The following is a 13,588-nucleotide window of genomic DNA, read 5'->3' as shown; positions in this document are numbered from 1 at the left end:
CCGTGGTCATCTCTCTAGAAGGCTCCAGAGAACCGGCCACGCTGACCTTCTCGGGTGCAGAAAGCCCGCTTCCCGGCCCGCTGGGAAGATTCCCGGCTATCCACCCGGTCGGGGAACCGAGGGCAGAAGCCAAGCCAGGCGTGCCCGATAGACCAGTGGAGAGCACTCTCGCCTAACTGCCTGTCCTCCTCACCCGGACCCAGACTCCGCGCCGCACACTCCCCCGGGGGGAGGAGAGGCGGCGCAGTCACGCGCGCACCACACTTGCGCTCACGGGCGCGCAAGGCTCTCGCTCTCCGCCCCGCACACCTGCGCTCCGCCCCCTGGTCCTGGGTTGGAGACAGTCTAAGGCTTTTGGAAACCCAGGGCGTCTGCGGCGGCGCCCCCATCTCCTTCCCTTCCCAGGGCTGGAGTTGTCCAGAGCCTGTCGCCGGCCCATCCAGCCCACATCCCTCTCCATCCTTCCCTCCCCCCGCCTGCCGCGGCACGGGTTATCTGCAGCCGCAGCCCGAGCCCTTGAGGCGGCGAAGGGGGAGGGGAAGGAAGCAAGGGATGAGCACCGGGAGGGCGTCCGGGGCTCTGAGCCTGACTAGGACACCCCTGGAGCCCGAACCCGAGCCAGAGCCGGAGCCGGAGCCAGAACCAAACCACCGGTACCGGGTGGGCCAGGTGGTCAGGATGGGAGGTACCGAAAAGCGGGAGGGGGTGTGTGTGCGAAAGTACAGGCAGGGGAGGGGGCTGCGGAGGCCTGGCTCAGGCCGGCGCACAGGAGGTGCAGACGCTGACTCAGGCACAATCCTTGCGCCGGCCGCCTGAGAATTCCGTCCCATCTCGCTCTGCAGTGTCCTTGGGAGGGCCGGAAGCGCAGGACAAGCTGGAAAGGGGAACGCTCTGGGCATCGGGGAAGCGGGACCAGGGTCGTGGAAGAAGGCTTGCGCATCGGCCGTCTGGCACCCTTGGCCCGGACCAGCACCCCCAGCACGGACAGCTCCTTGGTTGGGTAGGGGGTGGGGCCCGACCTCGGAGTTTTGCCCCTTTCGGATCCTGAGGACCGCATTCCTATCCCTCACCCATCCCTAGCTGCGGCCCCCTAACTCCAGGAGGCGCCCTGGCTCGCGCTCGCCCCCCAGGGCCTCATGTCGGAACCACAGCCTGACCTGGAGCCGCCCCAACATGGGCTTTACATGCTCTTCCTGCTTGTGCTGGTCTTCTTTCTCATGGGCCTTGTAGGCTTCATGATCTGCCACGTGCTCAAGAAGAAGGGATACCGCTGCCGCACGTCTAGAGGCTCCGAGCCTGACGACGCCCAGCTCCAGCCCCGTGAGTGAACAGCTTAAAACCTGGTTCAGTCACCTTTCTCCCTTACTCACTTACCCTTCCTCCGAACACCTCTTCGTGGCCAACAGACCCAGGCCAAATCCCAACCAAGCTTTCAGGAGGCCTAGTGATGCTTTCTTGAGTTAGCAAGGGAAGTGCCACCGCCCTGAAGGCAGGGCTAGAGAAAGCAGCATGGGTGGGAAGGGCCCATTGATAGTAGTCTTGGATTCCCATTGATTTCCCCAACTTTTCGGCCCTGGCCCTTGAAATGCTAATGTACAGCATGATGGCAAGTTGGTAAAGGGGTAGGTCTTGAGCAGTAAGCCACAGAAGCCACCAGGTAATGTACCCCCAAAGCTGACTCATTTCCCACTTCCTTGCCAACCTCTTTCATCCTTCAGCTGAGGACGATGACATGAATGAGGACACAGTAGAGAGGATTGTTCGCTGCATCATCCAAAATGAAGGTGGGTGTAGGCTGGCCCCTGGTTCCCCACCTCCTCAACTTCCTCTTGCCCTGGTCTCCACCTTCACTGACTCCCTCTTTTCCTTCTCCCCTCAGCCAATGCTGAGGCCTTGAAGGAGATGCTGGGGGACAGTGAAGGAGAAGGGACAGTGCAGCTGTCCAGGTGAGCTAGAAACAAGGGCCAGCATGGTTTAGCTTGCCTTGGAGAGTACCCTCTCCTCCAGCACATTCCTGTCCCAGTCTCCTTGCATGTTTGAGGCGAAGGGAGAAGAGTAAGGCTGGCTCATGTACAGGAAGAAGGAAATTTTGTAAAAATCCTGAGTCCTTCAAATCACATCTCTCCTCTGCATATCATCAAGCCTAACATTCACCCCTTGTGCCACTTGTCTGGGTTAAGCATTGCCCTCTTTTTAGCAAACAACCCTGGGAGGGAGAACACATGGTCACTAACATCTCCATATTGACTTTATTAGATAAAGACAAGAAAAGAATGTTGGGGCCTGGGGGAGGTGGGGCATATGGGGGTTTAGGGCACACACTGAAAGAACAGGAGCAAATGGAACAGGAGCGAAAATGGGAATGTCAGCCCTGCTCCCTTCCTCCCTACTGTCCAGCATGGATGCCACCTCCAGCCTGCAAGATGGAGCCCCCTCCCATCATCACACAGTGCACCTGGGCTCCTCAGCCCCTTGTATCCACTGCAGCCGCAACAAGAGACCTCCACTTGTCCGTCAGGGACGTTCCAAAGAAGGAAAGAGTCGCCCTCGGCCTGGGGAGACCACCGTGTTCTCTGTGGGCAGGTGGGGATAGAGTACCCTGGGGAAAGGGAGGTTGAGATGGGGGCCCCAATGATCAGGGTGGGCCTGGCTCTTACTTCCCAGACTGTGAGCCCCAGCAGGAATCAGGCTGCACAATGTGCCCCACAATCTGAGGATGTCTCCCCTGCCCTAGGCTAGAGGGAAGCAGCCATCAAACCCAGGATATCCTTGATCAGAGGGAAGGGCCAAGCAGCCTCTGAGTTGTGATCCTAAGCCCCAGTGTTCCCTCCCCTCCCAGGTTCCGGGTGACACACATTGAGAAGCGCTATGGGCTGCATGAGCATCGTGATGGCTCCCCCACGGACAGAAGCTGGGGGTCTGGTGGGGGGCAGGACCCAGGGGGTGGTCAGGGGTTTGGGGGAGGGCAGCCCAGGACAGGAATACCTGCCGTTGAGAGCCTGCCCCCAGAGAGGCCCCAGCCCCCAGAGAGGCCCCTGCCCCCAGAGAGGCCACAGCCCCCGGCCATCGCCAGCCCCCCAGTGCAGAATGGAGGACTCAGGGACAGCAGCCTAGGCCCTCGTGCACTTGAGGGGAACCCTGGAGCCTCTGCAGAGCCGATGTTGCGGGCTGGAGGGAGGGGCCCAAGCTCAGGGCCAGTCAGTCAAGAGGCAAATGGACAGCCCAGCAAACCGGACATCTCAGATCACCAGGTATGAAGACATGGCCAGGGTTGCGGTGGGCTGAGTTCTTACTGCCCCTACTCTGGGGGGCACTGATATCACTAATATGACCCATTCTCTCATTGTTGACCCCTCCTCTCTCTCAGATGTCTCTACCACAGGGAGCAGGGGGTGTGTGAGGTGAGTCTGCCTGGGCCCCAGGTCAGATAATCTCCTCCTCCCACCCCCCCAACTTTAAACTACCTAAGCCCATGGGCTCCCTGACCCCCAGGGTAAACTGCAGGCTTAGCCTTTGGTACAGATTCCTTGGTTTGGTGTGTGGGGGGGGGGTGGGTGGGCATGGGCTCCAGGGGCTAGGGAAGGCCTGGGGAAAAGAAGGGACACAACTTGAATAGGAAGCAACACTGTCACCCTTCCTCTCCCCCAAGCCTGCTTCTTCACTGCGCTGATGGACTACCAGCTGGCAGGGCCAAGGGGTGGGTAGGCACGAAGCCCCTCCTCTCCATTGCCCCCGAGCTGAGGGACCAGCCCTACTTCCACCTGGAGTTGCATGGTCTCAGGCTGGGGGACCTTGGGAGAAGTCCCCCCACCCCACTCTGGGCCCTTAGTCTCTTCGCCTTCCCCTGCCTGCCAGGAGGCCGCGTGACCTGCCTTCCCTCACTCCATATGCTAGAGCGTGGCGGCTGGGAGCAGGCCCCTGCCCTTGGTGGGCCCTTAAAGCAATAGCACCTTAGATCCCCTGCCCTCTTGGCACAAGAGACCCAGGCCCTGGCTTGGGCTTCGTGCCCTTTATTCACTGTCAATAAATCCGCTCAGACCATTACAACTGCTTGGCATACTGGCTTCAGCTCCTTCTGACAGGCCTGACCCTGTCCCCACCCCCAACCCCAGTGGCTCTGGCATCTGGACTAGGGGTGGTTTACAGAACCAGGGTGGAGACACAGATGAGCCAGAGCCACTCAAGACTCTGGGGGATGAATTCCAGCCCCAGAGATTTCAAGAGATTCCACCTCTCTAGAGATGGGGTGGTAGCAGAAGAGAAAGGAGGGTAGTTTCAGCCCTAGAGATGGCAGGAGGATGATGGGAAAAAAGGAGTGGGTTCCAGCCCCAGAAATGGGGATAGGGGAAATTTCTACCCCTGAAGGTGAGAATGGAAATGGAGGAGATTCCAGCTTTTGGCTGTGTCGCTCCAGATCATTGGGAGGGGGAGGTCTCTGATAGCACGGAGATGGGGGCAGCAGCATCACTGGGGGACAGTGATTCCCCCTGGCTTCAGGTGAGGGGATCTGGGTGGCCAGGATCCGGGGCTTTAGCTGGTGGGGGAGGCGGTGGACGCATCTGTAGGGAACACACAGTCAGTGCTCCAGAGGCCTCCCTTGGGATTATCCCTGTCCATTCCCTCCACCCTGCAGATAAAACAGGACAAGTTGGAATGACCCCTCTCCACACAATCTCCTCCAAGGGAGGGGCCCTTACCGGCCTGAGTCTAGGTGCCATCATGTCCAAGGGTCCAGGGCAGTCCAGGTCTTGATCTGGAAATAAGAATAAGTCAGTCTTCAAACTTTGTTTTGTTCACTACTGTATCTCCAGCACTTAGGATTCACACCCTGTAAATATGTGCTGACTTAACCAATAGTCACCAACCTGGGCCATAAAATCCATCAATCCATCCAACCTCAACATTTATTGAGCACCTGCTGTATAATCAGCCCTGCTCCAGGTACCAGAGAAGGAGAAGTGGAATTCACAGCACTCCCATCCCTATGGCTGCCAGGAACCCAATAATGAAATACCAGCAAATGCAATGAATGACTGAATGCTGAATCACTCAAAGTGAACTATGGGTGCTGGAGAAGGGGGTGCAGAAAATGCTCATGGGGGTTCCAGGGTCAGACTGTGAAGAGAAGGAAAGCACTAGAAGGTCCGGACATCTCAAGGAGGAAAATGATGATGCAAACCAGATGTTTGCAGGACTTAAGAACACTAAGAGCAGACAATGTGTATTGGGAAAACACTGCGGGAGAGGCTAGCTAATTTTTAAAATAATAATAATGAGGAACCAGCTACTTCTTGCATGCTTGCCATGTGCCCGGCACAATGCTGGGTACTCTATAGACATCTTTTTAACTCTCACAGCTCAGTGAGGGAGGAACCTTTCTCCTCCCTCTGTAAAGGCCCAGACAGGCTAAATCACACACTGGGAAGTCAAAGAGCAGAATTTGAACAGTGGGCTCTGCTCCAACACTCAAGATCTTCTCACCATCATGCTGCAGTGAGCCTGATGGAGTAGGTTCCTGAGGGCAGGCAGAGGGACCAGTGTAACCTAAAAGCCTCAGGCTTCTCTTGTCCTCTCGGGGTCCCCAGTTCTTTCTACTCACCCCTGGGCAGGACAGGTACAGAGGAACCATCCAAGGCAGAGGTGGGTGCAGGAGGGGAGAAGCTGGGAGGAGAAGGGGACGGCAGCATCTGGGAATGAGGGGGCATAGAGTTATTCCTGGCATGTGGGAAGGTTTCACCAGCTTTGCCTTCTGTCACGTCTTCAGTTCCTGTCCCATCACTCCCCAATCCAGAGAGCGGCCAAATGCTTGTATCTGGATGGGGGTTGTAGGTAATATACATTTCAACAGGCAGTATCTCTTGACACTTACTATGTCCCAGGCATTTTGCTAGCACTTCACATGCACTAATTCATTCATTCCTCACCACCACCCCATGAGGTAGGAATTTTGATGATTCCTCTGTCAGAGGTGAGACTCAGATTAAGCCATCTATCCACAATCACAGAGCTAGTTAGTGGCAAAGTCCTGGCTAGAACTCCTGGCTCCTACTCCTGTGCTCTTCTTGCAACAGTAGGTACCATATATCAAAGCACCTCCTCTAGGCCATTGTGCAAAGCGCTTTTCCTCCAGTATCTCTAATCATGACAGCCATCAGAAGGAGGTATTATTATCCCCTTTTCACATGTGAAGAAACAAACTAGAGAGGTCAAATCACTGCCAAGGTAATACAATAGGAAACGGAACTCAGATCCAGCTCTAAAGTAGGACAACCAAACTCTTACGAAGACTGCCTTGATTTCCCTTTTCTCTGCACCAAAGGAGATGGGGAGGCCCAAGCCACTGCAGGAGGCAAACCTGGGGAGGGGTGGGGGTATTAAGATGAATATGGGGCCTCACTGGGGTGGGAGGGACAACCCAGAGCTGCCTGCCCAGGGAGAAGGAAGCCTCACCTGTTCAGGGTCTGAGAGTTCAGATGGGCCTGGGGGGCCGAGCAGCTCCTCCACCAGCAGGGAGGGGAAGACCCCAACATGGCCCCCAAATTCTCCCCTCCAGAAGCCATCATCCACTCCATCCTGGGCCCGGGGCAGCAGGCGGATGAGCGCCCCCTCGGGGAAGCTCAGCTCCTCTGCACTCTGTCCTGTGTAGCTGTACAGGGCACGGGCCAGGAAGGCTGCAGAAGCCCAGGAGAAATGGAGAGGGGAGAAGGTGGGCGGTAGTGCCTCGGGACCATGACACCCCAGGGCCACAACCCCTCAGGAATGCTTCTCCATACCCAGAAATTCCCTCTCTTACCTGTGGGCTCTGTCCCCAAGGGATTGTCGCTGTCATGGCCACTCTCAGGGAAGGAGAAGTCCGGGAAGTTGAGATACCGCTCAGGGACAAAGCCTACCTCACCGTGCTGGTTCCGAGCCTGCTCACCCAGCAACGTGAACAGAAAGCAGGCTTGCCTCAGCAGTCCACGGCCCCGGCCCTCCACTACTCAGTCTTCTCCTTTGCCTGGCTGGGTTTTTAGGGGCCACGGAGAAGTGCCTCCCACTGCCCCCTTGCCAAGGTCAGAGCCCCGGGTCCATACCCACCTTGACCCATTCATCAGCGTCTCCCTCCTCTATGACCTCTAGCCACTCGCCCTCTGTGATGGTCAGCTCGTCCTCACGTCCTGCCTGGGCCCCACAAGGAAGGATTCAGGACTGGCTGTCCCCTATCCCTGCCTGTCTGAGGTTCCCACCCCCATTCACACCTGATAGCCAAACACCACATGCACAGGGCAGGGGAGGGGCCTGGTGGCCAAGGCTTGTGGGGCAGGCTCCTCAAAGAGCTCCCCAGTCTCCTCACATTCCTCAAAGTCAGAGAGCTCAGCATCCTCAGCCTGGAGGGGCAGAGAACAGACATCACTGTGAGGTCCACTCTCAAGCACCCACTGTACCTCCCACTCCTCCATCCTACCCTTAACATTGTGGATCCTCCTTCGAGGTAGTACCACCCATCCTGTTCACCATGTTTCACAGGCAGAATCACCACAGAGCAGGGTAACACTAACAATAATCGCAGAGTTACAGTATTGAGTGCTTACTACCTACCAGGCACAGTGCAAAGTATCTTATGTATGTTGTCTCGTTGAATCTTAATAACCCAGAGTTATTTTGTGTAACTATTAACGTCATTTTACATAAGAGGAAACTGAGGCTCAGAAAGGTTAAGTCACTTTCTAAGATCACACAGCTAGTAAGTGGAGTGGCTGGTACTCAAACTGCTCTGCTAGTCTGCTCTCAGAACCTTAGTTCATCCTATATGCATACTAAAAGTTCATCGAGAATTCTCTATGCTACAAACCATGCAAAGAATTATACTTGAGTGATTTCACTTAAGCCTCGCAACAACCCTTTGACTAAGGTACTATTGTGAATCCCATTTTATAAGGTCCGCTTTCCACTGGGGTGTCTGAACCTCCTGGGCATGCATGGATAGGGAGTGGAGGGAGCTCACCGTGGGAGAGAGGTCCCTCTGGGACAGCCGGGCTTCACTGAGCCGTCGCTCCTGCTCCACCTCGTCCTGGGCCTGGGTCATGGCTGGCTTCAGCCAGTGCTGCACATCCAGGCCAGCCCCCTGCAGCAGGGCCAGCCGGGCAGCCCCCTTCACCTGGCTCACCTGACACGGGGAGGAGGGATCAAACAAGGCGATGGCTGGGCATACATTTGGGAGGTGAATGGAGCCTCCCCAGGTATATCCCCACCATCAGATAAAGGTGTGAAGGAGGTTGTTGCCTGAGGAGGTGGGATCTCAGTGGCCCCAACCCCTAGGGCTGCACCTCACCTGTGCCCGCCGGATGCTCTCCCTCACTTCCTGCAGCCGCTGTTCAATGCCCGGAGCTTCTCGCTCCAGAGCCTGCTGCCGCCTCTGCTCCAGCCGCTGCAGCACCTGGGTAGAGGCGGAGGACAGAGGTGGGTGGAGGTACTATGGGGCACAAGTTAGTAAGGACTGGGTAGGTGGCTAGTTGCTTTACATACATGATGTCATTTAATCTTCCCTGTGAGGTAGGTTCTATTATTAACCCCACTTTTATGAAGAGGAAACTGAGGTTCAGAGAGCTTAAGTCACTCCCTTACTTAGGGTTCCCTAACTAGGAAGCAACAGAGCAGGATTTGAGGCCAGGTAGGTCTAGCTCCAAAGGCTGTACTCTTAATTACTGTGCCCCAGTGTTGTCTTCAAATACCTTTCCCTCCCCTCCTGCCTGCAGCCCTGTGGCATCCCCAGTGACTCCAGGATCCCCGTCTCTCAGCTCTTCTTGCCCACCCACGACACCGGCACCCCCCACCTCACCCGATGCCCGTGGTTCTGGATCTTGTAGTCTCGGGCAGCGCGGCTCGTCCAGCGCTGAACTTCTTTCTCCAGGCCACTCTCCCCAGCCACGCCACCTGCGCCTCCCTCCAGCTCCAGGACACACACCTGAGCGAATGGGGAGCTGGGCGGAGGACCTGATGCTGCTCTTTCCCTGCTCCCCTCCCCTCCAGTTCCCTCCTTATTTTCTTCTCTGTGTCCTCACCTCCAGAGTCAGGGACAAATAGGTGGGGACACAGACCTATGTCCATGGACACAGATGTGCATTCGTGTGACCACACAGACACAGAGAGTCCCAGAAATGGGACCCAGGTTGAGGGACACAGAAAGAATGAAGAAGATTGTGCAGTGAAGGGACAGAAAGGTGGAGTGAAGTATGTTAATCTATGTCCTGATGGGAGGGAGGTGAACTGGGGATCTGAACCCCTCTCTCCATGGTTTATTAGTCTCTAAGTTAATACCAGGACAAGGATAATGGGGGAGAGGCCAAAACCACAGTCCCCTTTACAACTGGCCTGGTTCCACTGAGCAAAGAGGTCTCACCTGATCATTCCCTGCTGGCTGAAACTGCTGAGGTGGGGTGGGGGAAAATACTCCGGGCTCCTGAAGAAAGAGCTCCAGATCCTGCTCCCAGCTTACCTGAGGATTGGAAAAAAATCAAAGTCAGCCACTCACTGGTTCCTTCTCCAAGTCTGTCCCCAGCCCTTCCTGGAAGAAAGATGACAAGGTGAGAAGAAAAAGGTCAGACATGCAGTGGGGTGGGCTGTACTGGGAGGGAAGGGAAAAGAGGGTCTCTGAGGAGCTCTGACAGGACACAGCCCTCACCTGGGAGGTTGCCTGCCCCCCGCGGCGCGCATGCTCCAGGGCCATCTCTGCAGCTTCCAGCTCAGTGCGGCTCAGTGAGGTCAGAGGGTCCCTCAAGTGCTCCAACAGCTCACTGACCAGGGCCTGGAAAGAACCCAAGATGCTGACACCACCCTTCCCCCAAGCAGGCTCTCCGTCCAGGTTTGGATGAGTGATGTGCATGAAGTACAGGAAATCGGGAAGAAATAAGATATTATTGCTTCTAATAATAGGCCCTCATGTGTGCTAGGCACTTAACAGTTTCAAAAGCATTTTCACATCCATTCTCTCCCTTGAGCCCCATTAGCCTTATGAAACAGGCAGAGCAGGGGTTATTCCTGATGAGGAAACGAGTTCAGAGGGGTTAAGTGTTTTGCACAATGTCATGCAGCCAGCTAGAAGCAGAAGCAGAACCAAGGTATGTCTCTTCTACCCATTCTAAGCAGGCTAGGTCCCTCGCCCCACCCAGCCCAATGGTGATGCGAAGCAGGAGAGGCCCTCCTCAATGAGAGGCAAGGGTATCTGGGTTGGGACTGGCCTTGAGCAGGGCTGGCAGTTCTTCCTGGTAGTAGTGGTCCAGGTGGGCATTGGTGGCCACCAAGTTGAGCAGGTACTCATTTCGGGCTGCTCTCAGCTGCTGGGAGTACTGGGCCGACTGAGCAGACAGCTAGGAGGGGAACAGAGGTGTCAACTGGGAGCCCTGGACCCTTGGGGTCTTCCCAAGGCCAACCCAGATGCAGAATGGATCCTCACATTATTGAGATGCCCGGCACTACACTACAAATTTTACAAACAACAACTACTCAAATCCTCTAGTGGCATCTGCATATATTTAGAATAAAATCCCAACTGCTCCTTACCGTGGTCCACCAGGTCCAGCAGGAGCTGTCCCCTGGCCCCTCTCTGACTCTTCCCACAGTGTTCCAGCCATGCTGGCCTCCTCTCTGTGCCTCGAGCCTACAAAATTACTCCCACCTCAGAGCCTTAGCACTCACCATTGCCTCTCCCTGGAATGTTCTTCCCCTAGATCTTTGCGTGGCTGGCTCCTTCTTGACACTCATGCCACCTGTTCAGAGAGGCTTTCCCTCTAAATTACACTCCCCTGTTACCCTTTATCATAACACCTTCTTCTCTTCTCATTTTATCTGATTCTTTTTTTGCTTATTTACTGCCTCCCCTAAGGAGGCTGTGAGAGCAGGAACTCTACTGGCAGTGTTCCCCCACTGTATTCTCAGTGTTTTGAACAATGCCAAGTACACAGAAGTCCTCAATAAATGCATGTTAAAGGAATGAAAAAGAAAAGTACTATTTCCATTTTATAGATGAAGAAAATGAGGCTCCAGAGAGATCAAGTTTACCAAGATCACATACCATGGATGTAGGGAAGCCTGGATCCATCCCAGTCTCTCAGACATAACCCCAGACTTTCAAACCACAAGACTACCCTGCCCACCTCCCCCCTGCCCCCACCCATGCCCGCATCCTCTGAACCTTGGTGCTGAGTTTCTGGAGACTGGTCCGAGTGTGAAAGAGGCCATGGTCACTTCGGTTCAGCCTGTGCAGGCAAGGGAGAGGAGCGGAGGTCAGGCCCAGCCATGATGCCTTGGCTGCACACCCTCCAGCCTCTCCCCACCTCCTGCTTCCTAACTACCCATGATGCCACCTGGCCTGGACATCAGCCGCCTTCTCCTGTGCCAAGGTCCACACGCGTTCCCGCTGCCCATACAGCTTCCGACTTCGGCTTAGCTCCCGGACAGACTGCAGCACCTCAGCCTGAGCCCTCTGGAGGTTCTCTGCTCCCTAGGGGCATGGACACACAAAGTCCTGATCCAGACCACCTCCAGCCCCGAGCCAGCCCTTCCTTTACACCATCCATTGAGCCATACCTTCCTAAGCACCTGCTCCTTGGCACTCCGCCCCGTGCCCCCTGCCAGGTCCCGGTAGCGGTCAGACGCCTGGAGCCGGGCTTGGCCCCCAGCCATGGTGGCATCCAGCAGGCATCTCCAGGCACCAAACACCATCCTGCCTCTCCCCAGAGAGGGTCTGTGTTGAGGAGGGGAGCACTCCAAAGCTTCATGAGACAACCCCCCCCAACACCATGGGAGGCAGACTGCTTTCCCATCCCCCTCGTCTGGGAGCCCGTCAATCGATCAGCCCATTAACTCAGCCACAAGGATCACTCATGCCCTCCACCCCCACCCACAGTGTCCTTGCTGGGTCAGCTGCTCTCCGGCTGCTGTGTCAGCTTTACCTGCAGCTCACGTGCCCTTCCCTCTTCATGTGCCCTCCCCAGAGGTTCCTGGGGTTGAGCTCCTCATCCCTTCTTGGCCTCCTGGTCTCACCCCTACCCCTGACAATGGGACCCACCTACTGTCCATTTCCCCGCTCCGGTGTCCTTCCCTCTTCAGGAATGGCCCAGCCAGTTTTTGGAGTGCCTGGTGGGAAAGTCATCACAGACCCAGTTCCCTTTGAAAGACTCCCCCAATTGGGAGACTACAGGATCAGAGTATAGTAATGACATTCACTGGACCCATATTATATGCCACTCACTTTACTAAGTGCTTCACATGCATTAACTTATTCCACCCTTACAACAACCCCGCATGAAGGAACAATTATTATTATTCCCATTTCACAGAGAAAGAAATTGAGGCCAAGAAAGTAACTTGTCCAAGGTCACACAGCTGCTAAGTAGCACAGCAGGGATTTGACACAAATCGGCCTAACTCTAGGCATTTGTTCTTGACCAGATCAGGGGTATGTGTGGAAGCACACTGCTGCTTGTGTAAAGGAGGAGACAACAAAAGGGAAGGTCCAGAGGGAGGAGTCCCATACCTGCCCATACTCCCGCTCAATGGCTGCCCTCTGCTTGCTGTAGGATCTGTGGAGATTAAGTGGGTGGGGAGTTGTTACTGTTTGGTCCTCTTCTCCCTACCTAGATCCTCTCCTCAGCCTGGGCAGAAGGGAGAGGGGAGCCAGGCCTAGAGTGTGACTACACCAGGAGGGACTGAGACTGAAGAGAGAAAGTCCTTGAGATCACCTCGGGAAGCCGCAGCACAGGACAACCTCACCTCATTGCTCAGAGCCTCAGCAGGATCCTCCCCACCCCTGGAGAACCATCTGTGGGCTTGGAGGTGAGAAATGATGGAAGCCTGGGTACAGGGTCCGTCAGGCTTCCAACAGGTCTGGAAGAGGGAGGGGGATTCTGCCCTAAGCTTGATTGTAGGGGTGGAGGAAGTGGTGTGGAATCAAGGGGTTTGAGGGAAGGTCCCTGTGTGTTGGGGTGAGCGGAAGGATAATTCCTATCCGGTATCTGGAGAGGGAGGCCTAGGGTGAAGGCTTTGAATGGGCAGGTTGTTGAGCTCTTCACCCCCGCCAGCTCCGACAGCTGTAGTATGTGGAGGAGAGGCGGAGCGTGAGACAAGATAAAGTGGGAGTACGTGGAGGGGGTCAGGGGCTACCTGATATCCTCCAGCAGATCTGCCTCCCTCTGCTGCCGGGTCTGAAGAATGCTCAGCTGCTCCAGGAAGCGAAGCTTCACCTCCTGGGCCGGCTTCACCTGTGGGGGTACGAGGAGAATGAAGACCTCTGGAGCTGGGACCTGAAAAACACTCCACGCAGGGAGCGGTGAAGGGGCGGGGCTAGCGAGGAGCTGGGCTGTTTCCTCGGTTACTTCTGGGTTGGCCCTTGACCTCTTCCCACTCCTCGTCCACCACCGCTGGTCTGGAATCCCCTTGGTCCCCACCACTCCCCCTGCCCGCCAGGAGTCCCTGTTCCCAGCCCAAGCTCACTTTTCGGGGCGGCGGCTGCATCTCCGCTCCGGCCCAGACAGCGACTCGACTCCGGAACTCGGGGAGGCCCCGCCCACATTTAAGCCCCGCCCCGGAGCTGGCCCGACCCCGCCCTCGC

General features: G+C 56.0%; 2 protein-coding genes across 4 annotated transcripts; one reads left to right on the top strand and one right to left on the bottom strand.

Annotated features, from left to right (window-relative positions):
• Nucleotides 1-18: 18 nt before the first annotated feature.
• On the top strand, nt 19-3,823 carry RELL2 (RELT like 2). 2 transcript variants are annotated; one of them, XM_015239465.3, is made up of 9 exons: nt 19-653; nt 843-1,000; nt 1,231-1,320; nt 1,719-1,784; nt 1,880-1,946; nt 2,398-2,583; nt 2,840-3,251; nt 3,368-3,401; nt 3,650-3,823. In XM_015239465.3, exons 1-8 carry the CDS (start codon nt 553-555, stop codon nt 3,398-3,400), a joined length of 1,113 nt encoding a protein of 370 aa, XP_015094951.1. In that variant the 5' UTR covers nt 19-552; the 3' UTR covers nt 3,401; nt 3,650-3,823. The 2 variants fall into 2 exon arrangements, with proteins under 2 accessions (XP_015094951.1, XP_015094952.1); XM_015239466.3 differs by having other exon boundaries at nt 19-660; nt 843-1,320.
• A 140-nt stretch (nt 3,824-3,963) lies between these two features.
• FCHSD1 (FCH and double SH3 domains 1) lies at nt 3,964-13,586 on the bottom strand. Of its 2 annotated transcripts, none has more exons than XM_015239458.3 (20): nt 13,471-13,586; nt 13,141-13,238; nt 12,515-12,560; nt 12,047-12,114; nt 11,566-11,722; nt 11,343-11,479; nt 11,171-11,234; nt 10,218-10,346; nt 9,662-9,784; nt 9,380-9,475; nt 8,819-8,944; nt 8,312-8,416; nt 7,985-8,146; nt 7,239-7,367; nt 7,078-7,161; nt 6,794-6,911; nt 6,451-6,671; nt 5,600-5,687; nt 4,698-4,753; nt 3,964-4,559 (listed from the first exon to the last, which is right to left on the bottom strand). In XM_015239458.3, exons 1-20 carry the CDS (start codon nt 13,489-13,491, stop codon nt 4,494-4,496), a joined length of 2,094 nt encoding a protein of 697 aa, XP_015094944.1. In that variant the 5' UTR covers nt 13,492-13,586; the 3' UTR covers nt 3,964-4,493. The 2 variants fall into 2 exon arrangements, with proteins under 2 accessions (XP_015094944.1, XP_015094945.1); XM_015239459.3 differs by having other exon boundaries at nt 11,566-11,701.
• Nucleotides 13,587-13,588: the final 2 nt, after the last annotated feature.

The sequence above is a fragment of the Vicugna pacos genome, chromosome 3 (genome assembly GCF_048564905.1).
Source record: "Vicugna pacos chromosome 3, VicPac4, whole genome shotgun sequence".
Lineage (NCBI taxonomy): Eukaryota > Metazoa > Chordata > Mammalia > Artiodactyla > Camelidae > Vicugna > Vicugna pacos.
This window is presented reverse-complemented; position numbering and strand designations above follow the sequence as displayed.